General features: G+C 39.4%; 1 protein-coding gene across 1 annotated transcript; it reads left to right on the top strand.

Annotated features, from left to right (window-relative positions):
- Positions 1–15,328: 15,328 nt before the first annotated feature.
- On the top strand, positions 15,329–19,824 carry tigarb (TP53 induced glycolysis regulatory phosphatase b). Its single transcript, XM_079398623.1, has 6 exons — positions 15,329–15,432; positions 15,747–15,784; positions 15,868–15,989; positions 16,067–16,144; positions 17,056–17,166; positions 18,366–19,824. Exons 1-6 carry the CDS (start codon positions 15,401–15,403, stop codon positions 18,771–18,773), a joined length of 789 nt encoding a protein of 262 aa, XP_079254749.1. The 5' UTR covers positions 15,329–15,400; the 3' UTR covers positions 18,774–19,824.
- Positions 19,825–20,549: the final 725 nt, after the last annotated feature.

Consider the following 20,549-nt stretch of genomic DNA (forward strand, 5'->3'; position numbering starts at 1 on the left):
AGCTAAAAAGATGTCTTTTGTGTTAATGTTTATGTTAGAGTTAGTAGGAAATATGCGTTGTAAATGGAGTAGAACCTACCGTATCTCTGAAAAGAACCATAATGGGGCACAGATGCGAAGATAACAGGTACTATTGTGTTGTCTGACATATTCCATGTATGAAAAAATACTGCATTGCTTGAACTTCTGTGTGTTTTTTAATAAGCACTGGGCCTAAATTTTTACTTAGTTGTAGACAAACTGTACAAACATATGGATAAACAGAAACTATGATACAAAACATATGTATTTAAATTACATATCTCCACAGCTGTCTCAAATAGACATGCATACAGTTGATAAATGACTGAAATATTCCTCTGTCAGGAACTAATGTGGCAACTGAAAGAGTCACAAATTGTTTTGGCCAAGCAGTGGGTCTAACCACATAATGGAATTTCATTCAAACCCAAAAACATCCTTCTTGTGAATTAATTAGAGATGTTAATTCAGTAGAATTCTACAAGACATTGGCAGCAAGAGGAATGCCGGACGTTAAAGGAATAGTTCACACAAAAATGAAAATTTACTCACCCTCAAACCATCCAAGAGTTTATTTCTTCATCAGGACAGATTTGGAAACAATTGTTTGTAGGAAACAAATCCATCATAAGGGCATTTTAACTTCAAACGGTCGCTTCTGGCCAAAATACTTGAAAATGGTACTTGATCTGTGCATATTTCTCTCCTGATTCAGACAAGATGACTTTTTCACTGCAGAAAGCAATATTGTGGATATAGAAGAAGTGATGGTTTGAAGTTAAAAACTTCTTAAAGATTAATTTGTTTCTTGAAAACATGCAGGTTTTCACTTCACAAGATGTTAATTGATGGACTGGAGTCATGTGGATCACCTGTGGGTTATTGTGATGTTTTATCGGAAATCAAAATTAATGATTAAACTATATAAAAGCATAAATATTTACATGACCCACTTTATCCTGAGATGAATGCATTTATCCCTGTCAGAGAGGTGTATGTGTGTGCATCTAGCATTGCGTGTATGTGTGTGTCTTATGACAACATGTCAGCCCACATCACACTCCAAAGTGGCACAAAGGTAAAGGAAAGCTCAGCCGCCTGGGAAAATGTGTAGAAGCATGAAATTACCTTGATCCAAAGATTCCTGCTGCATACCGGTTCTGCATGCCAGTAGACCACAGAGAGACAGAGACAGACTGTTTGTCTCTTGTCTAAGGCAGGTTAAATGTAACATTAACTTATCACAGCAACAGTTGGCAAATTCAGATTGATTTCCTGCTATAAGACTGAAACAATGCAGCAGTAAAGAGTGAAATTCACAGTTCGGTACAGACATCTAATAAAGTATTTTTGTTATACTAACCTACAAGTATAATGATTGTGTGTGGTTAATTGATGAATCTTTTATATAAAACTCTTTATTCAGCTGTAGACCTGGCTGCCTACATGAATATCTTAAACATGACATGACATGTAGCTGTGCAAAGCATGTGGGATTAAATGCAATTGTTTTTTTTTAGAATACCAAAAACATCCTGTGTGGAGAAATATATAGGCAAACAGACAACAATAAGTGTTTATTTTATTTTCTTTTATTTTTTATTTTCTTTTATACTGACCCCTCTTTATGAGAGAGTCAAGGAATCATTCATTCAACCGATTCCTTTAAACACATTAATTCAATCATGATTGGCTTCAAAAACGGCCACTCAACTGAGACTGCACTGCTCTCGGTTACTGAAGCCCTGAGCAAGAGCGGCTTCCAAATTCTCAGTACTCATCTTGCTGAATCTGTCTGCTGCTTTTGACACTGTTAACCACCAGATCCTCCTGTCCACCCTTATGAAGATGGGTGTCTCAGGAACTGCACTCCAGTGGTTCAAGTCTTATCTCTCCGGTAGGTCCTTCAGGGTGTCTTGGAGGGATGAGGTTTCTAAGTCACAACTTCTTGCTTCTGGGGTTCCTCAAGGCTCAGTGTTTGGACCACTTCTCTTCTCCATCTACATGTCATCTTTAGGAACTGTCATTCAGAAGCATGGGTTTTCCTATCATTGCTATGCTGATGACACTCAACTCTACTTCTCATTCCAACCATATGATCCGACATTGCATATGATCCGACATACGTTCGTATTGCAGCCTGTCTGACAGACATTTCTGACTGGATGAAGGTTCATCACCTTCAACTCAACCGGCAGAACTGCTCGTGGTCTCAGCCAACCCAGCACTTCATCACAACCTCTCTATACAGATAGGTTTGTCAACCTTCCAGGACATTTACATTTATTCATTTAGCTGACGCTTTTATCCAAAGCGACTTACAATTGATTCTATTGTCAGAAATATATATCAATTATGAAATATATATCAATTGCTATATTGTCAGAGGTCTGGAGCAACTAGGGGGTTAAATGTCTTGCTCAGGGACACATTGGTGTCTCACAGTGGATTCGAACCCGGGTCTCTCACACCAAAGGCATGTGTCTTATCCACTGCGCCATCACCACCCCATCAGGACAGAACCTTGGAGTTGTGATGGATGATCGGTTAAGCTTCACAGACCATACTGCTACAACGGCCCGGTCCTGCAGCTTTGCCTTATACAACATTAGGAAGATTAGACCCTTTCTTACAGAGCAGACCGCACAACTCCTTGTCCAAGCTCTTGTTCTCTCCAGACTGGATTATTGTAATGCTCTCTTGGCGGGCCTTCCTGCATGTACTATCAAGCCTCTGCAGCTGATCCAGAATGTAACAGCCAGAGGTCTGCCAATAACCGCTCGCATCAAATTCAAGGTACTGATGCTTGCCTACAAGACAACCACTGGCTCTGCACCAATATACCTAAGCTCGCAAGTTTAGATATGCGCCCTCCAGAAGCTTGCGTTCTGCAAATGAACAACGCCTCGTGATGCCATCCCAAAGAGGCACAAAATCACTCTCACGTACCTTTTCCTGGACTGTTCCCAGCTGGTGGAATGACCTGGCTATCTCAATCCGAGCAGCTGAGTCTTTAGCCATTTTCAAAAAACATCTAACATCCTGACCTAGCACTAGCACTAGCACTTACCTATTCTATTCTATTCTATTCTATTCTATTCTACTCTATTCTATTCTACTCTATTCTATACTATTCTATTCTATTCATTTTGGTCTAATTTATTTATAAAAAAAATCCTTGCTATGTGCACTGTACTAGACTAACTGAGACTTGTCACAGCACTTGTATATTGTTGCTCTCTCATTAATTAGTTTGCTTCTACTTTGCAAGTCGCTTTGGATAAAAGCATCTACAAAATGACTAAATGCAAATGTAAATGTAAATAATTGCAACAAGTGGGTCACTGAATCGCTTACTCAACTGATTGATTTACACATACTTATACAATCAGGATTGAAACAAGTGATTGTCTTTATGAGTGAGTCATTGAATCACTCACTCGATTTACTCAACCAGTTCCTTTAAACACACTAATTCAATCACGATTGCAACAAGTGAGTCACTGAATCGCTTACTCAACCGATTCATTCAAACACACAAATACAATCAGGATTGGAACAAGTGACTGTTGCTGCATCAAACGTTAAATACTTCCCTACTTTATAATATGCGAAGAACAGTATGCCAAAAGAGTAGTATGTCCTAATTCATTTTGTATGAGTTCATTCATTGTATTTGAAAAAACAATATCTGCTCAGATTCTGAAGTGTGCAGTCATTGGACACTTTACTATCCCATGAGGCCACGAGAGAGGATTTATTAATGGCAGTGAAACAACACAACTGATGCTGGTAGGTCACGTGATGGTAAAAACATGGCAGAAGTAGTACATCTGAATTTCAAATTCATACTATATAGAACACGTTTTAATGGTTGTGAAGTATGTTCAAATTCAAATGGAGTAACTCAGACAATACGTGATTTTGGATGGACAGTCTTTATCAGTGAGTCATTGAATCATTCACTCAACATATTTGTTCAAACACACTGATTCAATCAAGATCGAAACAAGTCTTTATGAGTGAGTCATTGAATTATTCACTCAACTAATTAATTCAAACACAATTATTCTGTGAGAATCTAAACACAACTGCTGTGCTGCTCTGATATGTGTAGATCTATCTATATCTCTTTATATGTGTTTTTCAAATAATTGTAGTTTTGTATTTTTTATTTTTTGTTTTAAAATAAAATAAGAACTTTAAAACTCTTGTTTATGTGAATGAAATAATTTATTTTAGGCAAATGATGAAAACAATATTTAGGGACAAAAGAGTTTTTGTTTTCAGAGATGATGCTCTCACACTCACTCATGGGATAAAACCACACCGGGATGCCATCTGGAGTGTGGATGGACATTGCATGCCTCTTTTGGCTTCTCCTGTATGAGATAAGAGAGAGAAAGAGAGAGAGCAGGGTGGGGTGTCCAGTATAAAGGCAAGTCTGGCTTCAGTCATAAGCAAAGAGTCACATAGGCTGGATTTCTGGAGAGTGAGCTCACATCCTCAATCACATCTCCAAACTCACACGTTATGAGGAAACACTACAATGTGAATTGGACAGCACTTCAGTGAGTGTGTACATTTGCCATCTGCCATTTTTTCAATGCACTCTTACCACTTGATGCCTTTTAGATAACATTATAACAACTTAAGCATTCACTCTCCACCCAGACCAAACAAACTGAAAATGACTTCTCAGGATTGCACTCATGTAAAGTTCACTTTCTAAGCAGAGGCCCCACTCGTGTCCGGAACATGAAGGATACAGTACAGCTGGAAAGATTTGATTAGTCACAGACTTCTATGTGGGTGTGGTCCCATTGTAGCGAGGAAGCTGATTGGTTATATACACCACTTTGGAATTTAGTCTCACAATAAACAGCACTTGAATGAAGGACAAAAGGAAATGGCCAGGAAGAGACTGACATTCAAACACCAAGACAAATATCAGCAGTTGTTTTCTAAACAGCGCTCGGATCAAAGCGGACCTCTGATTAGTCACAGACATCAAGCTAGTCGATGCGAAACAGCAGAGTTTGATACAGAGGGTAGATGTTTCTCAACCCAGCGCTGTGTTCCTGCTGCGTCCCCCCAGCCTTCCGCCACATAAAGAGCCCTCTGTGAGCCAGCTACAGCTTTAGATTCTAATTCTCCTGATTGGCTTATTGCTTTATTGAATTCTAATGCAGAATCCATGGAGTGTGCTGATGGCAGCCACAGACCAGAAGAGACCCATCATCACTCCAGTGCAGCTTCAAGAGAACATTTCACATCAAGGCATATTGGAGCGTTTTCTGACTTATGTGCTGTTTCTGCCAAATAAGGAAGAAGACAGTGTTACTTTTGAACATATTCACACTGACATGGCACTCTTTTCCGATTTTTTCTTTATTTTTTACTTTATTTATATTATTTATCATTTTTATTTTATTGTATTATTTTTATTAAGTGTATATATGAAATCCAATTGATTAAATCAAGTAAATAAATAAGTAAACAAATAATACAAATTAAAAATGCATAAGTAAAATAATAACAATCACACAACAACAATAATAAAAGTATTATTATTATCATCATTATTATTAAAAATAAACCTAAAAATGCATAAGTAAAAATAAATGAATAATTTAATGTTAAATTATAGTTACAGTAATCAGTACAGTATATATTATTGTTTATAAAAAATAAACAAAAATCTTACATCAGGGATTTGTTCACAGTCATCTTCATCCCACATGATCTACTTGTCAATAACTTACGTAAAGGGATCCATATTTAGGGGGAAGTTGTGGCCTAATGGTTAGAGAGTCGGACTTGTAATCCAAAGGTTGCGGGTTCGAGTCTCGGGCCGGCAGGGATTGTAGGTGGGGGGAGTGAATGTCCAGCGCTCTCTCCACCCTCAATACCACGACTGAGGTGCCCTTGAGCAAGGCACCGAACCCCCAACTGCTCCCCGGGCGCCGCAGCATAAATGTGTGTGGTCACGGTGTGTGTGTTCACTGCTGTGTGTGTGCGCACGTTGGATGGGTTAAATGCAGAGCACGAATTCCGAGTATGGATCACCATACTTGGCAGTATGTCACTTCACTTTCACTTTCATATCTTATTAAATACATTTACTTATGTCTGTTTTTCCAAAGCAATAATACAAGACATTTCTTTGATCCACTTAGAGGGGAAGTTCTCTGAGTGCTTTTCCATGCTAAAGAAATAACATGCTTAGTCTGTCATAAACTGAAATATATGAGCTTACAAATGCTTGCATTTACAAATATTTCAGTAAATATGCAATAAACCCAATTCAGCTAATTCTCTCTTCATGCCAACTGTTTGTTTTCCTTCTAAAGCACTAGCAATCACTTTTACCTGTTTTTTCCATTACCTGCCCACATTCATTCCAGTTCATATCTTTGTATCGGCCTTTGTCAAAGATTACATAATCTTTCATTCTATTTAAACATTCCAGCCTTATCAGCAGGAAATGGCATTACAAGAACAAGATCAGCAAAGATGAGAAGGTGATGATCATATCCTCAGATCTTTATTATGTAAATGGTTGGAGAATTAATTTTATGGTGAAAATGAAAAGGACATGTATGCACTAGTATGCACAGCTTTTCTGCTCTCTGAGTGTGCCATAAACCAGCAAAAACATCTAAAAGTCTCACTTCAAAAACTCATAAAACCAGAAAAATAACTTGATGTTCTTCGCCCGTCCCACACTCCAAGAATAGATTTCGCATACCAAAATGGGCAGATCTGATTTTCCCATGATTCAGTGAAAAATACTGCAGTGTTTCTAGCATAGAGCAGTACATGTTCTCCACAACATTACAGAATCGCTCTCTGATTGCTCAAGAAAACCAGCATAAATGGTGTGTGTTCTGGGGATCTGATGAGAATGACCACTTCCTAATACTCATCCAGCTCAAATAATCCATTCCCACACAGACTGCTTGAGTTTATCTTCACAGATAGTCTAATAATAACTGATGCTCCCTGGAAAATCTCTGTCGACCTTCTCCGCAAGGTCAAGCCAGAGGAGGTTCTTGACCCTTCCCAGCGGCCACTGATTCAGTGAGGAGTAGCAGAGACGTTCTTCCATTGTTAATAATATCGTTACTTGAAAGTCTGTGAAAACAGGCCTGAAATGACCTACTCATACTGTATATGAGAAGGAGAGAGGGAAGGATAGCAAAAATGAGAGATGTCCCTGATCTTGACACAGATCTTCCCAGGACTGCAATGGCCCAAAGGGATCAACTTCTCCCTCCGGTTCTGGACACAAGTTCCATATCAGGAAATATATCAATGCATCCTTAACAAATGCATAAACTGAAAAAAGTGGTGTATAGGAACCTTTTTTTTACTCAGAAACCGCTGGTAAATGTCACAGATAATTGACTTTAGTCAGGTTAGACACCATTTCTTTTATTTACCACGGATGAAAACACAGCTGTGAGGGATAGACAGACTTTTTCAGTTTTTTCAAAGGTATGCACTGTATAAAGGTCTTAAATCACACAATTATAATCTCTCTCTCTCTCTCTCTCTATATATATATATATATATGTGTTACTCTTTGTTTACAACTTCAATAAATATTGTTTGTAGCGTAGTATTTTCTAGCATTCCAATTCAATTCCAATTCAAAATCATTAGAAATCATTCAAATGTATCGTTGGCAAGCCTCATTATAGATATCAATCAAATGAGAGAAGCGATGAATCAGGATATTTTAAAAATAGCACTGTGTGAATGAGGTCAAGATTGAGTTTAATGTATAAACACATGCGCATCATTTAGCTGACAACCCTGTGGCAGATATTTGGGTAAACAACACAATATGCATGTTTGCATTGTATTTCAGACACATCAGCATATTCAGTCCCATTCAGAATTTGTTAACCAGACAACTTTTTGGAAGATAAGGTGTCAATGGTATGTTCATTTAGATTAGAATCTAATTTTGACTGCATATTCCACAATGGCACGGCAATCACATCATCAGTTTCACAGCCCTGCATGGAATTCTGGGACATGTTAACTAGGCAAGTTAGCCGGAGTTGTCAACGTCAATGTTTAGTAATTAGGAGCAAATTTGCAAAGCTTTTTCCCATGGTACGCTGAATTACATCACAGTATCTGCTAAACAAACCCACAGATGCAGAGACACTGGCAAATGCTGTATAATAAATACAGTGTTGCAGTCAAATCAATGTGAAACATTAGCAGCTCTGTCAGAGTTACACACATCTTTTTTGGCGCAAATCATGGAAGCAATAGTTAGAACTTCATCACAGTGTTGGCATGCAAGACTAATCTTGAGGAAAAAGCACACAGATGCCTTTCAGTTACACAGTGGCAACTCTATAAAGACAAATGATCATCCAAATGTAGTTTAGACAGTAGAGATCCATCCCAGGTAACAAATTATAAAAACATTGTGGGAATATTGTACTGAAATATTATACTGAAATATTCAGATTTCTTGTCTTATTCATTTATAACGTTATTTAAAAGTTACAAAAACATTTATTACAACATTCTTCTAACTGTTTCACCCTACATATAACACTATTATAATGTTTATTTTAATAGCATATTCTAAGAATGTTAAAGTGTTCAGTTTTCTTGTCATAGAACATTATTTAAAGTTGTCGTGACGTATTGTCAAGTATGGTGACCCATACTCGAAATTGGTGCTCTGCGTTTAACCCATCCAAGTGCACACACACACACACACACACACACACACACACACACACACACACACACACACACACACACACACACACACACACACACACACACACACACACACACACACACACGGAGCAGTGGGCAGCCATGCTGCGGCACCCGGGGAGCAATTGGGGGTTCGGTGCCTTGCTCAAGGGCACCTCAGTCGTGGTATTGAGGGTGGAGAGAGCGCTGTACATTCACTCCCCCCACCTACAATTCCTGCCGGCCGGGGACTCGAACCCGCAACCTTTCAATTACGAGTCCGTCTCTCTAACCATTAGGCCACGACTTCCCCAAAGGTTCCCCTTAAAGGTTAGAACATTAGTCAAATGCAAATAACACAATAAGGACATTTTCTGAAAACATTCCAAGAACGTTTTCGCTCAACATTATAAGAACATTATTTAACACATTGGTAGCATGTTTTAACATGTTTCTAGCCATGATTGAACAGGCTGCTAGCATGTTTGTAGCACGATTTAGCACATTTCTTGCATGTTTTAGCATGCTGACATGAATTAGTATGCTGCTAGCATGATTTAGTATGGTAACATGTTGCTAGAAACATTAAGGACATTTCTAGCATGTTATAACATGTTGATAGCATGATTTAAGATAGCATGTTTCTAACATGATTTGGCACATTTCTTGCATGTTTTAACATGGAGCTGACATGATTTGTTTCTAGCATGTTTGAACATTGCTAGCATGACTGCTTGCATGTTTCCAACACGATTCAACCCTTTGCTAACATTTTAATATGTTGCTAACATGATTTAGCATGCTGCTATCATGATTTAGTACAGTGCCAACATGTTGCTAACATCATTTAACACATTGCTAGCATGTTTTAATATGGTGCTAGTATGATTTTTTTTCTAGCACGTTGCATTTTCTAACATGATTTAGCACACTGCTAGAATGTTTCTAAAATTATTTTGCGTTAATATATTTTAACATGTTGCTAGCATGATTTAGTATGGTGCTATGCATATTTCTCGCATCATTTAGCACATTGCTAGCATGATTTAACATGTTGATAGAATGATTTAGTATAGTGCTATGCATGTTTCTCGCATGATTTAGCACATTGCTTGCATGTTTTAACATGTTGATAGCATGATTTAGTATGTTGCTATGCTTGTTTCTCGCATGATTTAGCACATTGTTTGCATGTTTTAACATATTGATAGCATATGATTTAGTATGTTGCTATGCATGATTTTTGCATGATTTAGCACATTGTTTGCATGTTTTAACATATTGATAGAATGATTTAGTATGTTGCTATGCATGTTTCTCGCATCATTTAGCACATTGTTTGCATGTTTTAACATATTGATAGCATATGATTTAGTATGTTGCTATGCATGATTTTTGCATGATTTAGCACATTGTTTGCATGTTTTAACATATTGATAGCATATGATTTAGTATGGTGCTATGCATGTTTCTCGCATGATTTAGCACATTGCTTGCATGTTTTAACATGTTGATAGCATGATTTAATATGGTGCTATGCTTGTTTCTCGCATCATTTAGCACATTGTTTGCATGTTTTAACATATTGATAGCATATGATTTAGTATGTTGCTATGCATGATTTTTGCATGATTTAGCACATTGCTTGCATGTTTTATCATGTTGATAGCATGATTTAGTATGTTCCTATGCATGTTTCTCGCATGATTTAGCACATTGCTAGCATGATTTAACATGTCGATAGCATGATTTAGTATGGTGCTATGCATGTTTCTCACATCATTTAGCACATTGTCATGCTGATAGCATGATTTAGTATGTTGCTATGCATGTTTCTCACATCATTTAGCACATTGTTAGCATGTTTTAACATGCGGATAGCATGATTTAGTATGCTTCTATGCATGTTTCTCGCATGATTTAGCACATTGCTAGCATGATTTAACATGTTGATAGCATGATTTAGTATGTTGCTATGCATGTTTCTGGCATGATTTAGCACATTGCTTGCATGTTTTAATATGTTGATAGCATGATTTAGTATGTTGCTGTGCATGTTTCTCGCTTCATTTAGCACACTGTTAGCATTTTTAAACATATTGATATTATGATTTAGTACGTTGCTATGCATGTTTCTCGCATGATTTAGCACATTGCAAGCATATTTTAACATATTTCTAGCATTATTTAGCACAGTGAAGTGATAGCCTAGCACATTACTAACATCTTTTTGTTTAGCACATTACCGTTTTCTCCTGACACTTATATAACTTTTAAAAACCGTTAGTGAAAGTTGTGAGAAAGTTCACTGTTACTTTTCAAGTTCACTGAGATCATGCAAATCACTCTGCAGAAGATTTCTGAGAAAAAAAAAACATCCAGATTTCATGCCAAAGATCTTAAGGGTGTGTATGTTAACTCAGACAGGCCCATTTTAAAAGCATCAGGTTCTGATTGTGAAATTAGCGCTTGGCTGCCAATTAATTGGATAATGATGTTGGGAAGCGCAAGCTAAACGTTCAAAATGCACACACACACACACACACACAAACAAATAAACCCGAGCAGCTCTTAATAATATACATATGAAGATAATGTCATAACATGGGGATGCTGTAATGTCTGTTGTCTTGGCTCTCAGAGGTGAAATGTGAAGCAGATCAAACGTCGCTGCCCAGGGGCACTCTGGATCAGATTGCATTTTGGGTTGAGGCCCTTCATTCATTTGTGACATTTACAGTGGTTTCAGCCCCTCAGCGTCCCTAAAACAGGGCCCCTCGTCTTTCTGGAAAATCCCTGTGAGCACGTGTCTGGCTCCACTTGTGTGTTCCACGCCGCTGGAGGAAATGGGCCAACTACGGAGGCAAGAACTTAGACGCATATGATGTCATCGCACACACACACACACCCTCCTGACTGTGCTGTACCACACTACAGATGAGATCCAGATGTTTCGTTTACCTGCACTGACAAGATTATGCAACAAAAGTTTGCTAGAAAGACAAAAAATAATCATTGCTTCCAGAGTTCCAGACCTCATTGCTTGAATACTGGGTTAATGGATTAGTCCTATATCAGCAGCCCTGTGCATGCTAAACAGATGATGGGCTGTCCTGCTCTAGGCGGTGGGCCATATCAGCAACCATCATCAGATATCAAAGGGAGGTGAAGGACAGTGTGCGGTGAGGCTGCAACTGTCTGTTTCCCATGAGGCCTATTTCTCGAAAGAAAATTCTCTCTGCTTTTTAGTAAAATTCTAAAAACCTATTTTGATTTTGGAACCTGGAGAAATATGTTTGTTTTTACAATTGAGATACTATTATAATTTTTTTTATTAAAAGCTCAAATTATTTTTTATGTTTTCCATTTTTATTTACAATTTTAATTACATGTTTGTAATTTTTATAATTTTTTTTGTCTATATGGTCTTTATTAATTTTATTCCTGTTTTAGTTTATTTATTTTAGAACGGCAAATTAAACTAAATGAAAGTGAGAAAAGTTTCCTATTTATTTGTTTGTTAATAAATACTTATGTTGAGTCGGTGTTATTTTTGTATTTAGTATATTATAGTAATTTTCACGTTTTATTAGTTAATCTATTAGTCTATATGGTTTTTATTCATTTTATTTAAATATTAGTTTTAGTTCATTTAGATCATGTCACGGTACGCCGTGAAAAGACGAGGTCAGGGTCCAATTGCAGGTAAGGTTCTTTTAATGAGCAACAAAAAGGCCAACACGGCACAAGAAACAAAACATAAAAGGACTGGGACACAAAAACGGCAATGAGGTGCGTGTATCCCAGCCCCGAGCAAACACTCGAAACAAAACACTGCAACACATCAAATGACAAATAACAAATAATGCAACCAGACAGAGTGGTAGGAGAGGGGAGACTATATAGTCCGTGGTAATGGGGAACAGCTGCGGGTGTAATGAGTGTGGCAGGTGTATGTGATGTGGCAGGTGTACGTGATGTGGCAGGTGTACGTGATTACATGAGATGAGTCCGGGTGGAAGGGAGATGGTGACCTCTGGTGGCGACAAGGAGAAGCGCAGGGCCCGGACTCGTGACATGACCCCTCCTTTAAGGAACGGCTTCCAGACGTTCCACAAGACCCCCGCAAAAGTCCAGAGGGAGGTGGAACAGGGGGAGGGATGGTGGGCCAGGCCCGTGTAGCGGAAGGGAACCTGGGCTCTGAGGCAGCGCCGGCGGGATGGAGACCCAGGGCAGAACCGGCGGCCACCACTGCGGTGAGTGTGGAGCTGCCACCCTGGAGTGGGCAGTGGTGGGCTCCACCGCTTCGGGGGGCACATCAGGGTGGGGAACATCAGCGAACACCGCTCTCTCGGGGGCTTCGTGAGCGAACACCGCTCTCTCGGCGGCCTCGTGAGCGAGCACAGCTGTCTCGGGAGCCTCGTGAGCGAACACCGCTCTCTCGGGGGCTTCGTGAGGGAGCACAGCTGTCTCGGGAGGAACGTGAGCGAGCACAGCTGTCTCGGGAGGAATGTGAGCGGTCACCATCGCCTCGGGAGCTTCGTGAGCGAGCACAGCTGTCTCGGGGGCTTCGTGAGCGAACACCATCGCCTCGGGAGGAACGTGAGCGAGCACAGCCGTCCCGGGAGGAACGCGAGCGAGCACAGCTGTCTCGGGAACCTCGTGAGCGAACACCGCTCTCTCGGGGGCTTCGTGAGCGAACACCGCTCTCTCGGGGGCTTCGTGAGCGAACACCATCGCCTCGGGAGGAACGTGAGCGAGCACAGCTGTCTCGGGAGGAACGTGAGCGAGCACCGCTCTCTCGGGAGGAACGTGGGCGGGCACCATCTCCTCGGGAGCTTCGTGAGCGAGCACAGCTGTCTCGGGAGGAACGTGAGCGAGCACAGCTGTCTCGGGAGGAACGTGAGCGAGCAAAGCTGTCTCGGGAGGAACGTGAGTGGCCAACGCCGCTCGCACCGACATCAGCGAGGGTTCCCGCACGCTGCGCATCAGACCAGGATGCTCCGGAAGCGGGCGCGAGGCACTGGGCGCGGCCGCCGCCGTCCCCTGGGTCGCCGCCTCGGGAGAACTGTGAACGGGCTCCGCAGCTAACTCCAACCTGAAGGCTGAGCCACTCACCTGCAGAGCCAGGTTAATGTAGTCCTCCAGCGACTCCCCGGGGTCCCAGTAAGGTACCAGGGACTTGAAGGGCTCAGCCAGGCCTCCCCAGAAGAAGACCATGAGGCAGGTCTTCTCCGTCGCCGACTGACGAGCTCCTTTAATGAAGTCCCTGGCATAATCCTCCATGCTCCGGTCTCCCTGGCGGATGTGGAGGAACCTCCCTGCTGGACCCATCTTTGCTGGTTGCATTCTGTCACGGTACGCCGTGAAAAGACGAGGTCAGGGTCCAATTGCAGGTAAGGTTCTTTTAATGAGCAACAAAAAGGCCAACACGGCACAAAAAGCAAAACATAAAAGGACTGGGACACAAAAACGGCAATGAGGTGCGTGTATCCCAGCCCAGAGCAAACACTCGAAACAAAACACTGCAACACATCAAATGACAAATAACAAATAATGCAACCAGACAGAGTGGTAGGAGAGGGGAGACTATATAGTCCGTGGTAATGGGGAACAGCTGCGGGTGTAATGAGTGTGGCAGGTGTATGTGATGTGGCAGGTGTACGTGATGTGGCAGGTGTACGTGATTACATGAGATGAGTCCGGGTGGAAGGGAGATGGTGACCTCTGGTGGCGACAAGGAGAAGCGCAGGGCCCGGACTCGTGACAGATCATTAAAATAAAAAAAGAGAATTGTTTTAAAAGATTCTCTTTGCATTTTAGTAAAATTTGGAGTCTGGAGAAACATTACTTATTATTTATTAGTAAGTAATAACAAATGTGTTTATTTTTTACATTTATGTTGATTTTGGTACTGTTATAATTTTCTATAAATGAAATATGTTTCCTTGGCATCAGCTCAAATAAACTCAAGTAAACTTTCATTTATTTAACGTTTATTTTATTTCAACTAACATTTTTTTTTATGGTCTAAGGTTTTTGTTTTAACCCTTCGTTGACTGCAATACTAAGAATTCACATAAAATTATTTAATGTGACCAAATAACAGAACTTGGTATACTTCCGCCCTCGTGTGGCAGACGTTGTCAATTACACAATAGAATTATAATTTGAATTTTAAAAAAGACAGGATTTAGATATTGTCGCTAATTGGCTGGGTTAAATTTCTCAGTAATTTTATTTGTTTAATTATATAAAACGTTTGACTTTTCTTAGCGCCCCGTCAGGATGAGCCACATTGATTTGAAAGCTGTCAAAGCAGGAAGAAAACGTCAGACACATTAGTTTGAATGTCAGGGATATACAAAACAAACCAATTTGCAAAACTGATTAAAGAAGTACAAGAGCAAGAAAAAAAATTCACAGGATAAAGCAACATTTGCAACTCAAGTCACAGGATTTTGACTGAATAGCGCCCTCCTGTGGCACGTCGTAGGTATTACACACGCAGTGGCGCACTTCACCGCCGGGGGGCGAAAGACTTCCATTCCCTTAAACTGACGTCTTTATACACAACGCGTTGTTGACTCGTGAACCAGGAAGAGCAGCCGGTCATACATTTCATCCATTCTTACAAATCTGTATTATGCTTTCATTTGCACTGACGATCGTTCGGCAGTAAGTGTGCACTCTGTCTGTTTGCTTTTGTTTTACATGCATAACAAGGGTGATGATTCTTTTATATCTGAAATGTTATTTTATGATGCTGTAAGGACAGAGAGGACATGCACATTATTTGCATGTGTGTTCAAGTCTGTTCTTTAACACATCAGCAAATGGTTACAGGAATTGCTTTATATTGTATAATCTTAACTCTGTGAAATCTGACATGTTTTGTTTGTAGTGCATCACAGTGACCTCTAAATGATGTCATAGCATGTGAACTGTCCCTTCTTAAGTCATTTATTTATTATATGTGCTTTGTTTCATAGTGGGGAAACACAATACAACAGAGATAAACTGCTTCAAGGTAAGTGTTGGTACAAGATGACCTCTAATGTGTGCTGTTGACCTTTCCAGTGTGTGATTCAAGTGCTTTTCTGCATTGTGTAGGTCAGGGCATTGACACACCGCTGTCAGACACGGGACATCAGCAGGCAGCGGCCGCAGGACGGTACCTCAGAGATCTGCATTTCACCAATGTCTTCGTCAGTAACCTGCAAAGAGCCGTCCAGGTGCGTGTGACTCAACTGTGTGAGATTTTCTAAATGTGAACCTCCCCTCAAATAAAATATAACTTCTCCTTCTCAAGACAGCTGAAATCATTTTAGGAAACAACCTTCGCTCTTCTGGGACTGAGATGATATTGGATCCTTTACTCAGGGAGAGGGTGAGTTTCCCCATGCAGTCTGTCTGCAGCTACTTGGACTGTGCATTAAATATAATTATACTACGGGGCCGTTGAATGCTTGAATCTGATTGGCTGACGAACGTTCTGAGGTGTGCAATTATTTTCAGGGAAACGCACGGCGAACGTAGTTCCAGGCAGCTCTCTTGACCGCATTACAGTTCCATATCACTTCGCATAGTTAACTGTAATAACGGAAATTAGCATACAGTAGTGCTAACGTTACCTATACAGCACACAGGACTAACAAAAACAACAACATGACAGACATTTCTCACTAGCGAGGTAATAACAGCGCTGCATCTTAAAGCAGACTTACAGTTTAGAGACGGTGCTTCAGAACACTGTTGAGGGACACACAGAGGTAGCCTAATTCATACAAGCTCTCTCTCTCTCTCTCTCTCTCTCTCTCTGTTTCTCTTTCTCTGTGTCTCTGTCTCTCTCGCTCTCTTTCTAATAACTTCATTATTAACTGCATTAGTCTGCTATCAACGGCTCAAGCCTCCATTGCCAGCTTTAAAATGACGTTTTGGAACTAGCAAAAGAGTCGTTGGATGAGATGCGGAAGAAATAATCCTACTCACAATAGCGATTTAAGTAGAAAAACCGGACGAATCCCTTGAAATATATCATCTGATCGATGTCTTGAGGTGTGGCAACCGTAGTATAAGCGGAATAATTGACTCCGGACCGTTGAATTATTAGAAAAATAATGCACACCCGAGGTGTAACGGCCACTCCGCTTCGCGTCGTGGCCGCATCACCACCTCGGGTGTGCAATATTTTTCTAATAATTCAACGGCCCGTCGTCAATTATTCCTTACATAATAGATTTATTGCTATTGAATTGCTATTGTGTTGGTTTAAATGCACGCACGTGATTTATTGGACAGGGTTTTGGGGTGGCAGAGGGAAGACCAAAGGAACATCTTAAGAACATGGCGAACGCAGCGGGTCAGGCCTGCCGAGATTATACACCGCCCGGCGGAGAGACACTGGAACAGGTAGAAATTGAGGAATCTTGAATGTTGCAAAATAGGATGCCACTTAAAGGGATAGTTAATTCTGTCATCATTTACTCACCCTCAAGTAGTTCCAAACCTGTATGAATGTCTTTGTTCTGCTGAACACAAAGGAAGATATTCTGAAGATTGTGGGAAACAGGCGTTCTGGGGCACCATTGACTTCCATAGTATTTTTTTAGTCAATGGTGCCCCAAAACAGAACTTTCTTCAGAATATCTTCCTTTGTGTTCAGCAGAACAAAGACATTCATACAGGTTTGGAACTACTTGAGGGTGAGTAAATGATGACAGAATTTTCCTTTTTGGGTGAACTATCCCTTTAAATCCAAGATGGAAATTGAAGTAGCTTTTACACTGCAATTGGTGCAGCTGGATGATGTTAAAGTACTTTAATTACAAGTAAGTTTGGAATAATTAAGATGTTTTAATGTTTTTGAGAGAAGACTCTTTTGCTCACTAAGGCTGCAGTTATTTAATTAAACGTACAGTAAAAACAGTAATATTGTGAAATATTTTTGCAATTTGAAATAACATTTTTTTATTTTTTTATTTTGATTTGACTTAAAATGTTATTTATTCCAGTGATGCAAAGCAGAATTTTCTACATCATTACTCCAGTCTTCAGTGTCACATGTCACAGAAATCATGTAATGCTCAATTACTATTGGTACTCAATTATTAACAATGCTGGTTTGCTGCTTTATTTTTTTGAATTCTTTGATGAATAGAAAGTTTGCTGAATAAAATAGTGAATGTCTTTTTAATTTAATATTACTTATCCCAAAAAATTTTAAGCAGCAAAACTGTGTTCAACATATTAGCATATGTTACAGCATATTAGAATGATTTCTGAAGCATCATGTGGCTGAAGACTGCAGTAATGATGCTGAAAATTCAGCTTTGCGTCGCAAGAATAAATTAGATGTTAAAAAATATCAACATAGAATAAAGTTATTTTAAATTATTATAATATTTCACAATATTGCTGTTTCTTCTGTCGTTTTGATCAAATAAATGCAATCGTGTAGAGCAAAAATAATGTCTTTCAAAAACATAAAATTCTTGATTACTCCAAGCTTTATATTTAGTCATTTTTAAGGTATTTTTTCCAAGACTGCAGTCGCCATTGGGTGATCAGATGAAATGCTCACACAGAAGAAACTGTTTCTGTTTATGCAGGTAAAGACGCGCTTTAAGAAGTTCCTCAGATCCTTGTATCAGCGCATGTTAGAGCAGCACGGCTCAGCTGACCAGCGTTCAGGGTCCACCTCTGGACCATCAGAACCAGAACAGCCTGTGATTGCTGGACTAGCTGATGATGGAGTCCAGAACATACCTGTCCACGCTCTGATCGTCAGTCACGGGGCGTTTATCCGTGTGTCTGTGCGCCACCTAGTGGAGGACCTACAGTGCTGTTTGCCCGCAGGCCTGAAGATGAACCAGATTTTTTCCCCGTGCCCAAACACCGGCATCAGCAGGTTCACCATCACCCTCCGCAGAGAGGAGAGCGGCCCGCGGGCCTCCCGCATCCAGTGTGTCTTCATCAACCGGAAAGACCACCTGGATGACGTCAAAAACTCAGATTGACAGTGTTATGATGAGGTATATCTGAAACTGGTTGGTTTATCTGAAATGGCCAGTGTTTGTATTTATTGCTCCTTACAAACTCAACAACTGAAGCACATGCAAGTCTGTATGGTTGATTTTGTGTAAATTATTTAACTGTTATGCTTTTGAAAGACATATGACTGCATTAAAGGGATAGTTCACTCAAAAGAAAAAAAAGAGACAATTCTGTCATTGTTTACTAACCCTCATGTTGTTACAAACTTGTATGAGTTTTATTTCTGTTGAGCATAAAAGAAGATATTTTGAAGAAATTACATGGTAGCCATTGACTTCCATATTATGGAGAAAAAAAAATGCTGTGGAAGTCAATGGCTGCCAGAAAGAAACTCACACATGTTTGGAACAACTTGAGGATGAGTAAATGATGTCAGATTTCTATTTTTTGGATGAAATATCCCTTTAAGTACACAAATATTGTCTTATATAGTATTTTTTGTCTCATAAAATTGTTAAATCAAGATGCATTCACTTAATAAGGGAAATGAACCAAGACATGAAGTCTTATTTTGTTGTCTTGTGATACTTAAATGGATCAAAGTTAAGTGAGTTTGATTAAAGCAAGAAAAAATATCTGTCTGTGGGTAATAAGAAATTTTTGTTTTAATCATAAGCTCACTTAATGTTGATCCATTTGAGAGGCAAAATGATTCATGATATTAAGTCTTGTTTTTCATAAAAATTGATATGATTAAATATGATTAAAACAAGAAAAATATTTGTCAGTGGGGTAAGAAAAATAAGAATTTTTTTCTTATTTTAATCATAAACTCGCTTAATGTTGGTCAATTTGAGAAGGACAGTGACTTAATGAAAAGTATTTAACTGCAGTGATGATGATCCTGTCAGCTGACTGAATGCAAACAATCGCAAGACGTCTTTTTTGATATATTATCCGTTATATAAGCACTTTATACTCACACTACCGTGGTTTTGGCCTCTAAAACACTTAAGTATTCATGTGTACTGTACATACATATTCATGTGTAATAAAGACATTCAGAGAAACATTAAGCCAAGGACGTTTTGGTTTTTATTTGCAATTGTAACCATATTCTGATGAGTGATGATAGGTCAAATTGCTGATGCTTCACCTTAAATATGTATTTATCATTTAAAGTTTCATATTTTGTTAAGTCAGTGTTAAATGTGAGATGTACAGCGGTTTCTGTGATTAACAATTGGACAAAATCTCAGATGTACTTTAACCTTCCCGTTGTGTTGGGGTCAGTTTGACCCACACTCAATTTCCAAACTACTGGTTAAACTATTTATTTCTTCTTGAAATTTGGTGAATATTTCTCATTTGAATGTGCACGGAAAGTTTCAACACATAGATGTGCTTTGGAAACTTTTGTGTCGGGGTCATATAAACTCCCCTATTGACTCTCATTTGCTTCCACACTAAAGAGTAGAAATCAGAAAACCTCTATTGTAGCTTGTCAAACCCTAAAATATGGGTAACTCTTTATTTTAAGGTGTCCTTGTTAAACGTTACATGTACTTACTATTATAATAACAATAAATGATGCATGATTACATGCAAGTAACTCTAAACCCAATCCTAACCCTAACTATATAGTAAGTACTGGTGCTGTCAACACTGTAAAAAAAAGAAAGTTGAGCTAACTTAAAATTTGAAGGCAACCAGCTTCAGCAGATTTTTTAGTTTTATACAACAAAAAGTTGAGAATCTCCTACAAAAATAAGTTGAACGAACTCAAAAATCAGCAAAAA

Source organism: Barbus barbus (assembly GCF_936440315.1).
Source record: "Barbus barbus genome assembly, chromosome: 39".
NCBI classification, from domain to species: Eukaryota; Metazoa; Chordata; class Actinopteri; order Cypriniformes; family Cyprinidae; genus Barbus; species Barbus barbus.

Coding starts and splice junctions, on each gene's coding strand:
- tigarb (XM_079398623.1), top strand. CDS start 15,401: ATGCTTTCATTTGCACTGACGATCGTTCGGCA. Junction 15,433..15,746: donor GCACTGACGATCGTTCGGCA/GTAAGTGTGCAC, acceptor TTTGTTTCATAG/TGGGGAAACACAATACAACA. Junction 16,145..17,055: donor ATCCTTTACTCAGGGAGAGG/GTGAGTTTCCCC, acceptor TTTATTGGACAG/GGTTTTGGGGTGGCAGAGGG.